We start from the raw sequence: 19,610 nt of genomic DNA on the forward strand, positions 1-19,610 counted from the left end.
CCCGATCAGGTCCTATGATTCAAGTAGTTATAGATTAGGGATCCCTGTAATTTTGATTCTTCCGGCCGGCCTTGTAATTCCATTAGTTTTAGACTAGATCCTTACAATTTCAATTATTCCAGTAAGGCAGCCCTTGTAAATCCAGTAGTTCCCGACTCTACCTTTGTAATTTCAGTTCTTCCAACCCATCAGGTCTTGTGATTTCAGTAGTTCTAAACTGTATTCTTGTAATTTAAATTCTTCTAGCCTGTCAGATCTGTAATTTCAGTAGTTCCAAACTAGATCCTTGAAATTTAAAATTTTCCAGCATATCAGGCTTTGTAATTCCAGGAGTTCCACACTAATCATTGTAATTTCTATTCTTTTAGCTTATCAGGTCTTGTAATTCCAGTGGTTCCAAACTAGATCCTTGTAATTTAAATTCGTCCAACCCATCAGGTCTTGTGATTGCAGTAGTTCTGGACAACGGATCCTTGTAAATCTGATTCTTCCAGCCTATTAGGCCTTGTAATTCTAGTAGTTCCACACTACGGGTCCTTGTAATTTCATTTTTTCTAGCTTATCAGTCCTTGTAATCCCAGTAGTTCCAATCTAGATCCTTGTAAGTTTAATTCTTCTAGCGTATCTGATCTTGTGATTTCAGTAGTTCTAGAATCGGATCCTTGTAATTCCAATTCTTTCAGCAAATCAAACCTTGTAATTCCTGTAGTTCAAAAATGGATTCTTGTAAATCCAATTCTTCCAGCTCTTCAGGTCTTGTGATACCAGTAGTTCTAGACTACGGATCCTTTTAATTTCAAGTATTCTTGCCTACCAAGCATTGTAATTCCAGTAGTTCCAAAATAGATCCTTATAATTTAAATTCTTCCAGCTAATCAGGTGTCGTGATTCCAGTAGTTCTGGACTACGGACCCTTGTAATTTCAATTCTTCCAGCCAATCATGCCTTGTGATTCTTGTAGTTGTAGACTACGGATCCTTGTAATTTATATTCTTTCTGCCTATCAGGCCTTATATTTCCAGTAGTTCCAGACTAGATCTTTGTAATTTGAATTCATCTAGCCCATAAGGTCTTGTGATTCCAGTAGTTCTGGACTACGGATCCTTGTAATTTCAATTTTTACAGCCCATCAGTCCTTTCGGGATATCGGTACTATTATTTTAGATGTTCCAGGCTATCAGACGTTTGGATTTTAGTGTTTTCAGGCTGGCATTCCTTGCAATTCCAGTTACCGATGGATGTCAGCCCTTTTAATTCCCTTTGTTCCGTAATTATTTATTTTTAGTTATAAAAAGCGTTCGGTTACAACAATCCAGCTATTCCGGTAGTGTTCATTTCGCAAATATAGTTACCTTAGTCCTTCAGGAATTTTTGAGAATTGAACCGGAAAAATCTAGAGAAACAAAAAGTAATCGTGAAAAAAACAATATTAAATATATGTCGGATTAAGAAATGCCGAAAAAAGCATTCTCTCTCTCTCTCTCTCTCTCTCTCTCTCTCTCTCTCTCTCTCTCTCTCTCTCTCTCTCTCTCTCTCTCTCTGAAGGAAGATCGAATACCAATCCGGAAGGATTAAATGAATAAAAAAGTTGATGAATTTGAAAGTGTTTGCTTCACCGTTAACAGAAAAAAATCTCTTTTATCTTGCTTTGCTTTATTATAAACCTACTTCTTTTAATACACATTTTCTTGTATTTTTTTTTATTTGCATATTTTTTTTTCTTCACCCAACAGCAAATCATAAAATTTAAATACCAATTTCCAAAAATCTATGACACATCACATCATTATTATATTTCAAATCAAAATTTACTTCGCATCTGATATATGTAGTTAAATTTTCCTCTGTAGTATCCCAAAAAGCATCCTCTATATGAATGGCCCTCATTTGAATTGGAGGGCGAGGAAGGGTACTATCGATGGAAAGACGAGGGAATGATGAACTCTATTTGAAATTGAAAGGGCTTTTTTTTAATGAATATTCACATAGAAGTTTTTGTCAGTTAACTTGTTAATATTTCCATAGTCATCGATATTTTTATTGAGGGAGCGGTAGTGATAAAATCAATGTTTTTAGTTTCTTTTTCCTATGACCACCATAGGAAACAATCAACAGGGCATCTCTCTCTCTCTCTCTCTCTCTCTCTCTCTCTCTCTCTCTCTCTAGGGTAATGAGATTTTTCTATAAGGATTTGAGGAAGTTAAATGTTATGGAAGTTTGACTACATAGGGGATCACCTAAGTTTCAGAACTTGAAGGATGAATGTGACAGTGACTGTCATGTGCCTCCCCCTCCCTGTTTGATATATATATATATATATATATATATATATATATATATATATATATATATATATATGTGCGTGTGTGTGTGTGTGTGTGTGTAAATATATATATATATATATATATATATATATATATATATATATATATATATATATATATAAATATATATATATATATATATATATATACATATATATATATATATATATATATATATATATGTATATATATACATATATATATATATATAAATATATATGTATATATATATATATATGTGAAGGAAGGGGGAGGCACAAGAAAGTCAATGTCACATTCATCCTTCAAGTTCTGAAACTTAGGTGTTCCCCTATGTAGTCAAACTTCCATAACATTTAGCTTCCTCAAATCCTTATATAAAAATCTCATTGCCCTAGAGAGAGAGAGAGAGAGAGAGAGAGAGAGAGAGAGAGAGAGAGAGAGATGCCCTGTTGATTGTTTCCTATGGTGGTCATAGGAAAAAGAAACTAAAAACATTGATTTTATCACTACCGCTCCCTCAATAAAAATATCGATGACAATGAAAAAATTTACAAGTTAACTGACAAAAAGGTCTATGGGAATATTCATTAAAATAAGCCCTTCCAATGAATAAATAAATATATATATATATATATATATATATATATATATATATATATATATATATATATATATATATATATATAAATATATATATATATATATATATATATATATATATATATATATATATATATATATACACATATATATATATATATATATATATATATATATATATATATATAACGGATTTTGAGCGAAGCGAAAAATCTATTTTTGGGTGAGATAGCCATGTCGTCCTGATGGAAGTTCCTATAGGGTAGCTTCCTAGGGTATATTACAACTACGGCGATATTCCCAGAGAATTTACCTTAAGGTACCAGAATTCTAACTCCTGGAGCGAGTATCCCTCGTGAAAGGGATATCGCGACATATCAGAGGACGTATTCTAGACACGTCACATGGCAATCTACTACCTGAATAGAGATTCGTCTCGTAGGAGGGAGATTGACGAGATACGAATTCGGGAAAGAAAAAGGGGGGAGCCGCTCCCAAGGCTTCCCAATCCCCCGATTCGTATGCATGCCTGGCGCCAATCCTGGCGCCATCTGTATTCCTTGTAGCGTACACGAGGTGCTACAGATACTGTATGTAGGGAGGGGTCCTACAGCCCTTTCTTAGAAAGGCAAGGGCGGGTCCATCAGGACGACATGGCTATCTCACCCAAAAATAGATTTTTCGCTTCGCTCAAAATCCGTTTTTTGGGCTCAAGCCATGTCGTCCTGATGGAAGTGTACCAGAGCATTACTGTATCTGTGGATTCTCAGAACGTGCCGTACTCCCCGGAGATATTTATTCCCGGTCGACTAGACCTAGAGACCTAAGATGTTACCGTTATACATCTTTTCAACTAACTATAAACTATGTTAGAGCTTCCTGCCCCCTACAGGGAAGAGTCCTACTAGACTCTGGAAAGTCTCGAAGAGTACATATATCTATGTATGAATATCAGGCAAGCTAATATAGTGGTCTCGCCCTATATTAAGTAAAGCATAGTTTGTAAAGGACCACTGCGTCAATATGAAATATCGACCAGTTTTCCGCACAATACTTGTATTGGCCAAAGGTTTTATATCCGCATAGGAGGAAAACCAATGCAACATAGCTTGCATAAAGGAACAATTCTATTAGAATTATCCCAGATAAGGTACATAGAATGAATGCTCAATTATACCAATAAATTGACACAGGTGAAGGAGACGCAAGGTTCTCAAGAACAAGCTTATTGACAGACAATAAACAGACAGGTTAACCACAATTATACATATATATATAAGAAGAGGATAACCCAAAACTTTAAGCATAAGTATGATAGTAAACAGGGCTTGTTTGTCTGAAAGAAAAACATTAGATGCCACTTTTAAGATACCGAGGTATCAAAGTCATAAAAGCCTGTATTACAAATCAATGACATTAGCGTTAGAAACGCTCGGCACACATGTCTGCACTTATGCTAGGTTCACCTTCGGAAATGGAACAGTCTGGATGGGCAACACAGTGCCCTCACTTAGTTTGTAGTACAGTATGTAACTACACACTCACCCTGGAATTAATCGTCCCAATTAAGACCACTGTTCCTCGCAGAGTTAAACAGTAGGGTTAACACCGCGACCCACTGCTACCACAGATCTCTTTTAGTTCCTCTACTTGCTTCGCATAGTGGCGAAAGAACACTCTGGAAGACTTCCAGCCAGTGTATGAACGGAGATGTTCAAAATCCATGCAATTAAAGAAATTTAAGAATGAGGCAACTTTCCTCGGATCGTGACCTGCGGGTGTATTGTCAGGATCCGCTCTGCGAATAAAATATGTGATTTTTGCTCTGAGTTGATTCAGAGATAAATTTGAGCCTGATGTTTCTCCCCTGAATAGTTGACCACCCTTGAAGTCTGAAGTTCTATGAAGATAGACCTTTAGGCATTCTACTGGACATAGAGATGCATCTTCTTTCAGAGGGCAGATTCTCCAGGGACCCCACCTGTTGGTGGGTAACTCATTCTTGGCGAGAAACGTAGGATCCGGAAACAGGTTCAGTTCTTCCCCATCCAGGAACTGAACACGACCTGCCTCTCTCGAGAGGCTACAATTTCACTAACCCTGGCCCCGGACGCGAGTGCAAATTAGGAAAATAACTTTTTGTGTCAAATCCTTTAACGCACATTCTTCATTGCTCAACAGAGAAGCGAAATGAAGAACTTGTCTAAAGACCATGAAATGGGCTTTAGAGGTGCTGAAGGTCTGAGCCTAGCACAGGCTTTCGGGACTTTATTAAAGATCTCGTTACCTAGGTCGACCTGGAAGGCATATAGAATGGGTCTTGTCAAAGCAGACTTACACGCTGAAATCGTGTTCGCTGCCAACCCTTGACCATGGAGGTGGGGAAAAAAGATAAGCAGAAGTCTGTCAAGATCTCCTGCGGAATCTTCGCCTTGACAAAAGGCCACCCATTTTCTCCAAGATGACTCATATTGCCTTCTAGTAGATTTGCATTTATATTCCTCAAGGAAGTCTATACTGGCTTTCGAAATCCCGAAACGCTTTCTCACCGCTAGGGAGAGAAAATCATGAACTGCAGGGTCCGGGTTTTCTGTAATGAAGCGCAGACAGTTGACTTCTGGACTCGCTGGGTCAGAACTGGATCTGGTAGTGGTACAAACTTCAGCTACAGTTCCAATGCCAGGAGGAACCACACGCTGTTCGGCCACTTGTGGGCCACTATTGCCGCTACCCTTTGAAGGATCTCAGTTTGTTGAGGACCCTCAACAGAAGGTTGTGAGGAGGGAACAGATAAATCTTGGACCATCTGTTCCAGTCGAGGGACATCGCGTCCACTGCTTCCGCTAAGGGGTCCTCGTACGGGGCACGTACAGGGGCAACTTCTTGTTGTCTTTCGTCGCAAAGAGGTCTATCTGCAGTTCTGGGACTGATTCAGAATGAAGGAGAATGATCCTGCGTCTAAGGACCATTCCGACTCTATCGGTGTGAACCTGGATAGAGCGTCCGCTGTCACATTGCGGACTCCTTGAAGGTGAACTGCCGACAGGTACCACTTCTTCTTTTCCGCCAATCGGAAGACGGCCAACATCACCTGGTTGAGAGGTGGTGACCTCGATCCTTGTCGATTCAAGTATCTTACAACTACCTCGCTGTCTTTTACCACTTTCTGTGGAACGAATGACGCGGGGAGACTTTCTTTAAGGTAAGGAGCACTGCCCTAGCTTCTAGAAAGTTTTATGAGAAAGGTCTTGAATAGCCTGGACCAAGTCCCCTGGACTTTTTTCCGATGAGAGTGACCTCCCCATCCCTCCTTTGAGGCGTCTGAGTGAATCGTCACCGACGGGGGAGGTGGCTGAAGAAGAACCTGACTTCTTTAGATGTCTGGCTTGGGACCAAGGCCTGAGAAGAGTACTTAGCCGAAGCGGCTGGTCTTCTCAGATCTCTTCACGCGTTTGATGCATAACTTCTCCAAACTCCGATTGCATCCTTTAGCTGTGCTCTTAGCACTGGGTCTGTCACCGAAGCAAACTGGAGAGAGCGCAGTACTCTCTCCTGCTCGTGTCTTGATATCCTTTCGGAATCTTGAAGTCTCTTGACAGAACCCGCTATCTCCTTCCTTTTCTTCGCTGGGGTGGAGAAACGGTGTGACAAAAGGTCCCAGTGGATCTTAGCCACTGGAACTTTTGAGATGGAGAAAGTCGAGACTTTTTCTGTTGATCTTGAAGCCTAGGTACTCTAGGAACTGGATCACTGACTGGAAGCTTGCAAGCATTCTGTCTCGGATGCTGCCCACACCAACCAGTCGTCCAGGTAGGCTACTACCTGAATTCCCTTTAGGCGAAATTGTTTGAGAGCTACGCTCGCAAGCTTCGTAAAAATCCTTGGGGCTATGTTTAGCCCGAATGGCATGGCTCCGAAGGCGTGTAGTCTTCGCTGTAGCCTGAACCCTAGGTAGGGGGAGAGTCGATGGCTAATTGGAATGTGCCAGTAGGCATCTGACAAGTCTATAGAGACGGAATATGCCCTCTTGGGCAGTAAGGTCCTTATGTGTTGCAGTGTTAGCATTTTGAATTTGCAATTCACTATGAACTTGTTAAGTGGCGACAAGTCCAGAATGACTCTGAGCTTTTCCGAGTCTTTCTTGGGAACACAAAACAGCCTCCCTTAGAAATTGATGGGCTTCACCCTTTTTCTCCAACCGTTCTTGAACGTACTCCTCCATAACGGGGGTGGAGTGTTGGAAAAAACCGAAGGTACGGGGGTGGAGTGCTGTACCAGCTCCCGCCCAATCCATTCTTGAGTAGGCTGTGGGCCCAGGGATCGAAGGTCCACCGATCCCGAAATTTCAGAAGTCTCCCTCCTACCGGTATCACCTCACTTGGACTGCCGTCCTGAGGTCTTGCCTTCCTGACCACGACCACCCCTGAATCCCCTTCCCCTTGAGGGGCGTCTAGACGAGCCTCTGGCTCCTCCTCTAGGCTTTGCTCGGAAGGAAGTAGACTGCCCTTCGAACGCTGGGGTGAATGCCGTGGACTGTGTCGACACGGCCTGGGGTACCCACTGAAAGGTGGTCGGGGTTTGTGCCACGATCTGGGGCACTGGGGGCAATGGTAATTGCAGTTGCTGTTGCTGTCTAAGAGGCTTGGCTGGCCGAGACGGTAGCCTAGTCCTCATAGTCTTCCTCTTTGGTTGAGGACCCTCATCCGGGGAAGACTTTCTTTTGATAGCCAGGTCCCACTTCTGGAGAAGGTTTCTATTCTCCAAGGTGGCTTTATCAAAAACTTCTTTGACCAAGTCGGTAGGGAAAAAGGTCTTTTCCCCAAATGTTGGAGGAGATTAGTTTCTTTAGCTCGTGCCTCACTGTAGCCGAGGTAAACACGAACTCCCTACAAGCTCTCCTTGCCTTGACGAAGCCATAAAGGTCCTTCGTCACTGTGGCCAGATGAGGCTTGGCCACTACCATGAACATTTCATGGACCTTGGGGTCAATTGCCATCGTCTCGAGAGTAGTCTGAAGAGACATTGAGGCAGTCAGTCTTTCTTTTGTATCGAGCTCACTTCGCAAAAGAAAGTCAGACAGCTTAGGGGGGTCCTTGCCGAACTGACGTCCGGCAATATCAGCCTCCAACTTTCCACTTAGAACGTAAGATGGACGTCCTTCCAATCTTTGTGGTCCATAGGCAGGGCCAGCGACAAGGGTTTACACTCCTCTAGGGAGGGGCAAGACTTGCCGGCCTCGATTGCTTTTAGTACAGCCAGAAACCCTTTCTGTAAAAAGGGGGAAGGCTCTAGTAGGCGAGGACACAAAGGAAGGGAGCTTCCTATTCAATGCAGCTACCTTTGAGTTAGAGAAGCCCCTCTCTTTCATCGAAGATGAAAGTAGAGCTTGAGCCTTAGCATGGTCATCACTATGACCTCCTTCGGCTCTGCCTCCTCCTTTGAAGCTGGTTCCTTCCTCAGCCGGACATAACAGTCCGGATATGGTGCCTTGCTGGGCCAGAATTCCACCCTCCAGGGGAACTGAGCCCAGCATATCCGAGATGACGATCTTTCCAGTCGTCATCGACATGTGCTCAGCATACCTCCATGGGTTAGCATCCGAGCACAAAGGAAGGTCTTTCACATTGAGCTTTTCTGGGGCCCATGTGATTCTGCAAGGCACTGCATTCGCAGTTCCATTGCAGCCGCCTTCTCCTGATTCTCCTTCTGCATTTGTTGGATCATTCCAACAATAGAAGAGAGGGCCTGTCCCAGCTCTACTGGGAGACCGGCCGATGTAGAGGGACTTGAACTTCATCCTGGGCTTCTGCAAGGAGGTCTTCCTCCTGACACCCGTCCACATCAGATATCCTGTCATTTAGCTGGATGTCTTGCATCGCGACCGCGACTTCAGCATCCACCTGGATCTGAACTTAGGGGATCTCCTCTTGAGGCTGGGGAATCACTGCCTCAGCTGATGCCTTAGGGAAAAGATACGCCCTCATCTTCTCACTTGGAAGATAAGGGCCAGAAGTGTACTTTTGGAAGCCCCTTACCCAGGTACGAAGCTTCTTCCTAGTTATTTAAATGTCTCATTAATCAGGTTAGTGCACACAGTACATACCTGAGGGTCCCAATACCGGAGATCATCCTTGGAGACAGCGTATGCTGCGTGTCTCCTACAAAACTCATGTCCGCAGAGGTTCTTGCTGCTGACATTGCAGAAAGCACTTCCCCACTTCGGAGTGTCCTTCTGTAAAGAGAAGAAATTTCCATGAGTATCAAGTGAACTATGTATCACTGGATATGCATAGTATAGCATAACAATTCATAAATGAAAGACACACACTTGTGTTTCCCTCACAACCCATTGTTGCAGCCTTCCAGATAATAAAATCAAAAAATGGTTTATCTCTACTAGAGTAACCAATGCAAGGTTTCCATAAGAAACAGGTGGAGCTCACACCTAGGCAATGATTTTAAAAATCCTGGATAATAGACGGGGAAGAACTCTGCTTCCTGTCTGAGGGCAACAGCAAAGGGCTGTGTAAGAAAACACAATAGTGTTAGAAGATACAGTGCTGTACCTAAACTTTTACTATAGTTTTCTTCTTACTGTATATGCTATACAGAAGAATACTAATACAGTATAGGAGGATGTGTGCCGGCCTGCCTTTGCCGGCCGGCACACACCACAATTAGCTTTAAAGTATACTACTTAACAGCTATAGGGCGGCAGCCCTCTGGTTCAAATGCCTGTGCCGGCGGCAGCAGCTGCCGGCCAGCAACAGCCAGTGTTGGCCGGCAATGATTGCCGGCCAGCAACTACACAAGGTAGTACCCAGCTGCCGGCCACACTCTTGGTGACCGGCAGACAAGGACTGACATAAGCCGGCCGGCAAAGGTACAAGACCGATGCCAGCCGGCAGCAAAAGAACCAGAAGACTACCCCTGCCCGGCTGCCGACCTCATAGGCCGGCAGCCGGCCTCATAGGCCGGCTGCCGGGACAGGTACAGCACTAGAAGAAAATAGAATGGATGCCGGGATAAGAGTGTACACAACCCCCCCAGCCCGGCAACCGAAAGAGTGCATATAAGGAAGGGGAGAAACTTAATTCAGGCTTCCTTGACCAATGCCGTCCGGCTCTGCCGGCAGGCATGGATGAGGGACCAAGAGAGGTCCGGGCAGCACTCGAAAACATAAGACCCTTGCCGTCCAGCGTCTCTGCCGGCCGGCAATGGGCTTAGTCAATCCAAATCCCAACCTATACTAGGTCCAGAAGTAGAATGACAAATGGTACAGTAATACCCCTGCCGGCCAGCTCTGCCGGCCGGCAAGGTACAGTACAGTAATGGCTAGGCCATTACGGAGATAGAGGGGGAAGGGACAAGAGGGTCCTGCCAACCTTGCTTTAGTGACAGATCACCCGTAGCCAAGAACTCTGTCTTAGCCTAAGGGAGATCTAAGGGAAAGGGCCAGCGCAGTAGTATAATACCTGCCAGCTTCCAGAGCACCAAAGCAAGGAAGGCGTTGCAACTCCCAAGGGAAGATTTATCCTCCCCGAGAACAGCAACAGGACTTAGTCTGGTCGATCACACAAGAAGGAATCATAACTACAGAAACCTTCGACAGTGACCTAAGGGAGCTCAGCTCCCTTTGTAAGTGTTAGGTCAGCGAGGGAGACTCTGCCCCAAGCCAAACAACACGGACTCAGACTAAAAACTCTGTTGTTCTGACCCTCTTTGAACCAGACTCTGCTGGAACAGGAAGGTACAGTAACACCCTAGTATAGTTTTATCGAAAATAAATTCGGAAAAAACCACTTAGGGATAAGCCCAAGGCTTAAACAGAGGGAAAGGGATTGCATACCTTCTCCGAAGAAAAGAAAGCAACCGGGGAGTATGATAAAGTATACTAAGGCTCCATAAGCAATTAGCCTAGGCACCAAGAGAATCGATTACCTAATTCACCGAAACTCTCACGTATACAATCTTGGAAATATTCCACACAGTCTAACATGTATAAAATATAGCCTAAAGCTTCAATAAAATTTTAATTACACTCGGAAAAACCATAATCATGCATTAAGTACTAGGACCAAACGACTAGGCTACATGGCCTAGCGTAGGCCAGAATGGCGAATACTTCGCCAAATAATACTAAGCACGAAAGGAAATCCTATGTAAAGCTAAATAGCTAAATTTTATTAAGCAAAACAACCAGGAATGTCACTCTGACTAACTAATTTATACCTAGCGAGTGACAGTGTCCAGGACACCTCTGGTAGGCTACGGCTCTTGTATCAAAGATTAATCCTATTAATCACTCAAAATTTTACCAAGAGCCTACATTTATACATAACAGACACTATACTCAACTTATCCGAGGTCAACGAAGACGAAGAAGCCATGAAAAGCTGAATAAATCCAAGATTTGCGAGAAAAACAGGAAAAAACACCGAGTTGTTAAGCTACGCAAAAAGGAATACAGATGGCGCCAGGATTGGCGCCAGGCACGCATACGAATCGGGGGATTGGGAAGCCTTGGGAGCGGCTCCCCCCTTTTTCTTTCCCGAATTCGTATCTCGTCAATCTCCCTCCTACGAGACGAATCTCTATTCAGGTAGTAGATTGCCATGTGACGTGTCTAGAATACGTCCTCTGATATGTCGCGATATCCCTTTCACGAGGGATACTCGCTCCAGGAGTTAGAATTCTGGTACCTTAAGGTAAATTCTCTGGGAATATCGCCGTAGTTGTAATATACCCTAGGAAGCTACCCTATAGGAACTTCCATCAGGACGACATGGCTTGAGCCCAAAAATATATATATATATATATATATATGTGTGTGTGTGTGTGTGTGTGCGTGTGTTTGTGTGTGTGCATGCGTGTGCGCGCGCGTGTGTGTGTGTGTGTGTGTGTGCCAGAAGTGAAACTCTCTCGAACGAAAAAAGATATGCTCGACCTAGTGTGTGATGAAGGGGAAAAAGCAATTTTATCCTTGACACTTTATCCAAAAAAAAAAAAAAAAAAAAAACGTCTGAAGCTTTTTTGCCAGTGCTGATAGATAGATAGATAAATAGATAGATATATAGAAAGATATTTTCCGGTAAATATTGTAGAAGATTTCGACTGATAACTAAATATTGAGCTAAGCAAAATGTAAACTCTTCCTAAATGTCAAAAGTTGGTGAATATTGAAGTACAATAAATAGTAAATGAAGCTGAAACCATGAATACAATCATTATTGTTTTATTTTCCTAAATGGAAATAGCTGTAAGTCTTCAACCTCATAAGTGATTCCTTTGGTCACTGCTCGTCAATTTCAATTATAATTTCTCTATTCAAAGTGGGTAAGTATCAGGTTAAATATATGCTTAGTCTTAGAAAATAATAAGTAATGTCCGTTTATGAAGTGCTTAATAAAAGGCCTTTAATATTCCTACTTTTGCTTTGAATATAAAATGATGGAAAAACTTCTTAAACAAACACAAACTTCCAGTACAAAGATTCCCATTTAATCAATCGAAAATTACGAATCAATTAAGAAATGATGACGCAAACTATTATCAGTATTTATTTTCAAGAAACAAATGTCCCATCGATAATTTATTGCATCCTTGAATCTAACTGAAATGCGCAAATAAACCACGTGAATGAGACTAAGGAGCAATATATATTCAGTCTTGAACCAGAAGCAACGGAATCAAAGAACTCTGAAATCTATGGCTGCTCATACTGTTTCGAAGAAAAAAGAATCAATAGAAACACAAAGTCGACTTTCAAATATATGCTGTTATTTAGATTCCGTTTCAAAACTAAAAATATAAAATAGAATCGACCTCAAAAGACAAAAAATTCGTTCAACAAACACCCAAAAAATTCTCAAAAAGAGGGATGGTCCTTTTCCCTACTGAGCATTAAAGGGGAGTAAAGAGAAAACGGTGAGAGTTGGCCGAGTGGAGACCTGAGGAATAGGGGAGTGATCCGGAAACCCCGTAGGTTAAGTTAAGAGAAGAAAGGCGTTTCGAGTTTTGATTTTCTTCGGGCGCTGGAACCTTAAACTAGAAGAGACGTATAGCTTGGGGCCAAGGATGTGGGTCAACGAAATAAGGAGAGAGAGAGAGAGAGAGAGAGAGAGAGAGAGAGAGAGATCCGACGTCACCAATACTTGGACACATTGAATAGGCTTTGGAGAAGTTTTATTCGGTCACATATAAAAAAAAAATCTTGGGAAAAACGCATTATATATTTTGATACTTTTATATTTTATATTTTTTATCTTATATATTATATATGATATTCATATTTCATATCTTATATTTTCTAACTCGTAAACGAAATATATTTCTATTAACGCCTGTTGGTGATTTTGAGTCTCAAAATTTAATAAATTCCACGGTAGTATAAATTCATTATTATAAATAATCTTATAAATTTCCCCAAAAATCAGTCTCTCATATATTAGACTTTTCAGGAGATGTAGAGACAATATGATTCAATTCACCCCAGGACCAAGTTATTCATCTTCTGCATAATGATATGAATTATAGTGGGGATTATCTCAATGTGGGGATTGGTGAAGATAATTCATTATGAATAAGATAATAAATTGAAATAAAGACATACCACTGAAAATATAGTCGAGAGAGAGAGAGAGAGAGAGAGAGAGAGAGAGAGAGAGAGAGAGAGAGAGAGAGAGAGAGAGAGAGAGAGAGAGAGAGAAGCTAATTCAATATGAAAAAGTAATTTTTTAAAGTTATCTCATACGATTAATAGTATAGCGGAGAGAGAGAGAGAGAGAGAGAGAGAGAGAGAGAGAGAGAGAGAGAGAGAGAGAGAGAGAGAGAGAGAGAGAGAGAGAAATTAATTCCTTAAGCAGAATATCCAACGAACAGAAAAAGTACTCCTCTCAAGAAAGTAAATATATATATTAGTAAGAATGACAGTCAAGAAATTAGCAGATTCAGATACAAAATATTTGTAGTCCAGAATTACTTTTAAAGGGACACTGTATTATGGATAAGATAAATCTAACAAACGGACAAGATAAACGATGGGTAGAATAACATTAGGAGAATAACAATTTCTCGACTGTCATGAAACAGTGGTGACGATCAGGTTATTACACCTTTAGCCAATGTCCAGCGACCAACTCTGGACATGCTCAGCTTTGTTTTCCCCTCTCCAGTCAAGGCAGGACCAGGGATATCCAGGTAATTGCTGATGACTCCTCTTAAGCTTGATTATGGACACTCCCAGCAAACACCTATGTACATAAGTTATGACAATCATGCTAAGAGCTCGGAGGGAACTCGTTGCTCATAGATTATAGGCATCCAGTGTACCACTATACGATTATAGTTCAATGTTATTCATATAGAGCAAGAAATGATCCTAGACGAATTATCATTCACATATTTCAATATTATGCAAAATGCTCATAAAACCAAATTTACCAAACTGATTACAAATAAATAAAAAAGCGTGACCTTTCGCAGACCGTTGTTGTCTTTCCTAACTCCATTTTGTTGAGCAATTTTCTTACGAAATTTCATTATAGAATTTTCTTGCGGGAGGTAGAAAGCCTCCCCTCGTGGAAAGCAAAGTTAAGGAGTTAATCTCAAGGCTCAAGAACTCCCGTGACTGACATCCTAACACTCTTCTTCCCGAGGTCCTTTTAGCCTTAGAAACTGGCAAGCAGCAGTAGGAGGGAGCCGACATGCTAATAAAAGGTGATATTTTTCTTTCTGGAATTGTCAATTAAGTGGATGTCTTTGGGAGTATGCTTAGTGATATATTTTTGTAAAACTAGTAACAATTTTAAGTGGCCTCTAGTAAACAAGCATAGGTCACGATGAAGGTTGTGCAGTGTTAGAGAGATATTGGCCCTCCTTGATTCTTGAATCACATAAAATCTTTGAAAGTGAAATTCTTAGAAGCCGATATCAGACAAAGAATAGACTTTTCCATCAGGATAAAATCCTGAATCCAGATTTGTATCTTCCTTGTTCTCTTGTTTAACACCAGCAAAATTCAGAGCCAAATTTCTGTAAAATACAAATAAAGTTTCCGAAAAGATTTGTTCATGGCTTACAATTTTCTGCTCCTGGGTATAATTTTGCTTTGTGCTTCCTATTTTTATTCAATTTTATATTATTCTTTTTTATTTTATTTTATATTTTTAGTTCCTTATTTCCTCCTCTTAGATTAATACTTAAATTATATCTCGATAGAAGCGAATGATAAATTTTATATGAAAGTGGTTTGTGAAGTCTTCGTCTCATTAATTCTTTTAAGGAAAGGGATAATTAGAATATACATATATATATATATATATATATATATATATATATATATATATATATATATATATATATATATATCTATATATATATGTGAATATATATATATATATATATATATATATACTATATATATGTATATATATATATATAAAGCATATATGTATATGTATATATATACATATATATATATATATATATATATATATATATATATATATGTGTGTGTGTGTGTGTGTGTGTATGTGTGTGTTTGTGTGTATGTGTATTTATATGATATATACATACACACATATAAATAAATTTCTACATATCGCTCACAGGAACATACACACAAACTCCAAAACACACACACACACACACACACACACACATATATATATATATATATATATATATATATATATATATATATATATATATATATATATATATATATATATATAAATAAATATATATATATATATATATATATATATATATATATATATATATATATATATATATATATGGATAAATATCAACACAACATAGTGTTCAAATAGAAATAAATTTCTACCTCATACTTGGGATCGAACGCTAGCCCCTTCTAATGAAAGGCCAGGTCGAAACCATCCATGTCACGAGAGCCCATAAAAGAAACTGGAACCTGAAGCTACCAGCTGTCCAAGGATTTACCTGGCGAGACATCAGTCTTTTACCAGCGAGTTTTACCCAATTTCCCGGGCCACCACGTGACACAATTGGTAGTAATTCATTCAAATTACCCCTAATGAGTCAATATGGATAAATATCAACACAACATCGTGTTCAAATAGAAATAAATTTCTACCTCATACTTGGGATCGAACGCTAGCTCCTTCTAATGAAAGGCCAGGTCGAAACCAACCATGTCACGAAAGCCCATAAAAGAAACTGGAACCTGACGCTACCAGCTGTCCGAGGATTTACCTGGCGAGACATCAGTCTCTTACCAGCGAGTTTTACCCAATTTACCGGGCCACCACGTATATCCTTGAAATCCCTTTTCCACCTTGATTTACCTTTAACGAGTCTTACCTTCAAGGGATGAACACTCAGAGCATGTAGATGGCGGCAATGACTCTTGAATGTCTCTTCTGCAGCAACCAAGTGACTTTCTGTCCTCGGACTCTTCCGGTTTGCCCTTTGGACTCTTTTAACTTTATATAATTCCAATTATCAATTACTTTTAAAAGAACAAATGCTTCAACTGCCCTATGAGAGTCTAGCAGTGTGACAAACAAAGTAATTACACACACACACATACACACACACACACACACACACACATATATATATATATATATATATATATATATATATATATATATATATATATATATATACTATACATATATATATATATATATACGTAAAAGAATAACATCATTTATTGTAAGAATCTTAAAGAATTTATTGCCTAAAAACACCGGCAATAATTAGAGAGAAATAACTTTTTGCTAATCTCTTCTCACCAAGAAGGTGGCCCCTCATGCAAGACTATGAAAGCTGTCCAGACGAACACCTTTATACAGTATGCCTTCGTAATTTAGAATTAAATTCAAATAAAAGCGAAAGTTTTTGATGCGAAGTAAAAGCTTAAACCTTCCATGGCGGTCCTCGGTGGGACGGGGTATTGTGTTTGGAGAATTGAAAGAGCAGATCAAAATATTTACTACCGACATCTGCAGCTGCGATAAGACTGAACATTTACGGGGTGGAAACTTTATTTAACGGAACCTTTAAGGAATTTAACTTTTATGGAGTTGAACCTTCAAGAAATTTCACGTAAATGAAATAAATAAAAAAAAGGAATTTCCCGGATTTGATGCCAAGTTGTTCATGGAAAAAAAAATGTAATCATAATATCTAAAAAAAACTAGGCCTAAACAATAAATAGCATTTGTCAAAATAAAAATACCGAGACGAGAATAGAAAAGCATTCTCTCTCTCTCTCTCTCTCTCTCTCTCTCTCTCTCTCTCTCTCTCTCTCTCTCTCTCTCTCTCTCTCTCTCTCTCTCTCTCTCTCTTCCTGAAGGAACGATCGAATACCAATTCCATGAAAATTAAATGAACAGTGAAAGAATTCCCTTCACTTTTGACAGAATAAGTCCCTTTTATATTGTTCGCTGTACTCTGAAGCTATTTCTTTTAATACACATTTTATTTTGGTTTTATATTTACATATTTTGTCCTTTTCCCATCAGTAAATCCTGAAAGATAAATTCTAATTTCCAAAAATCTATGACACATCTCATCATGATTAAATATAAACTCAAAATTTACTTCCCATCTGATATATATATATATATATATATATACATATATATATATATATATATATATATATATATATATATATATATATATATATATATATATATATATATACTGTATATAGTAGAACTTTCCTCTGTAGAATCCCGAAGAGCATTCTCCATATGTATGGGCTCATTTGAATAGTATGGCGAAAAGGAACACTATTGACAGAAAGTCTAGGGATTGATAGACTCTATTTGAAATTGGAATAGCGTTTTTTTTTTTTAATGAATATTCATATATTACTTTTGTAAAAACTAAATTGTTAAGTTCCTTCATTCTCAACGGTATTTTTATTTAGGGGGGTTAGTGATAAAATAATTTTTTATTTTTCCAATATGGCCACCAAAAGGAAATAATTAACAAGACATCTCTCTCTCTCTCTCTCTCTCTCTCTCTCTCTCTCTCTCTCTCTCTCTCTCTCTCTCTCTTTCTCTCTCTCTCTCACTACCAAGGGGATCAGCCATGATTCAGAAATTGAAAGAAGAATCTGAGAGTGACCTTTATGTGCCTCCCTGTTTGGGATATATATATATATATATATATATATATATATATAATATATATATATATATATATATATATATAATATATATATATATATATATATATATATATATATATATATATATATATGAATATATATATATATATATATATGTGTGTGTGTGTGTGTGTGTGTGTATGTGTGTGTATGTATGTGTGTGTCTGTGTTTATATGTATATTTACAAAAAGAGCGAGAGAGAGATAAGTGGTATAAAGAGTAAAAATGGATGTATTTTGATACGATATTCCGTTCCCATCCTACCGATGCTATGAAATGTTTAATCTTCATGTTTCTGATGTTACTAATTTTATCCTTTGGGATTCTAGAGTCCAGATTCTCATCGTACTGAGAAATTTTTCATCTGTAATTCACGAGGCTGCTAAAGATTTCTCATTCATCTTTTAGATGCAGAGAAATATCTCAATTCGGCCATCATGCTCTCATTTTTCTCATCCACCTCTCAATTTCCCTTTTGATGATGAGAGATGTTCCATATCCCGTTCCAGCGTTCCGATGTCCCAGCAATTTTGTGTCTCTCTGATCGTCGACTTTCATCTCTGACAATGATGTGCTTTGATTTCATGCAACTCTATTCTCCCCTTCATTGATACATCGACGAGATTCGGGTACTTTCCCGATAGCGAAGATTTAGCAAACAATCGATGACGTGCTGACTGTTCTTCTTTTATTAAACACTTTCGGTATTTTTTTTTTTCTTTTATCTCTGTTGGCCTTTTTATTGCACTTTTCCACTCTTCAAAATCAACATCAAAGAAGCTCTTTAAAGGTTGAAATATAAGTTTGTTTATGGAAGAATACGAGGTGGAAATTATTCTAGTCGTGTTTGGGATGTTAAGATCGAGATAGAAATTCGATTTAGTGGCTTAATTAGGAGAGGGAACTGTATGTCTAGAGTATTTAGGCATTTGCCTAGGATTCTATTGACACTGTGGTCTAAATTAGCTAATAACCTGGTGATTTGCTGACTGTGGTTGATTGTAACTAAGATCAAGTAAAGAATAGGGCTATTTACCTTATTCTCTACAAGGCAAACTCCTCCTGGAAAGCCTAGTCAATTTAGAATGAAAGGGTGTATATCATATATATTATTATATTATATGATGATGGTTGCCGGGTCTGGGCACTAAAAAATATATCATACTATAGCTGGTGTCTGTGAACCATACAAATATGATATATATTACGGCTGGCAAGCTATAAAACCTAGCGAATTCCAAACTCACCTGTTTGCTTTTAAATTAAATCTGTTACACTTGGAAATATTAATACCCGAACTCTGAGACAGTTAAATAACTCCTGGAGAGCAGTATATAAAATATTGAATATCCAAAGGTCTCTCAAGTACACTCAAAACATAATGGGTATTTATTCTTAAGAAATATTTAAAAACCATTACTCACTATAATTCTTTATAGGATATGAGTAAGGTTGCGATAAACACTGATAATTGAAATAATACACTATTTACAAAAATAAACATGTTCTATATAAATTACAACACTTTGAA

At 39.1% G+C, this 19,610-nt stretch overlaps 1 protein-coding gene across 1 annotated transcript in view; it reads right to left on the reverse strand.

Annotated features, from left to right (window-relative positions):
* Nucleotides 1-554: 554 nt before the first annotated feature.
* The window catches only part of LOC137648173 (uncharacterized), a 48,788-nt gene continuing 29,732 nt past the window's right edge, over nucleotides 555-19,610 (reverse strand). The window contains exon 3 of the mRNA XM_068381100.1: nucleotides 555-703. Within this exon, the coding sequence (XP_068237201.1) occupies nucleotides 555-703 (149 nt within the window). The remainder of the gene's footprint in view (nucleotides 704-19,610) is intronic.

Source organism: Palaemon carinicauda, chromosome 10 (genome assembly GCF_036898095.1).
Source record: "Palaemon carinicauda isolate YSFRI2023 chromosome 10, ASM3689809v2, whole genome shotgun sequence".
NCBI classification, from domain to species: Eukaryota; Metazoa; Arthropoda; class Malacostraca; order Decapoda; family Palaemonidae; genus Palaemon; species Palaemon carinicauda.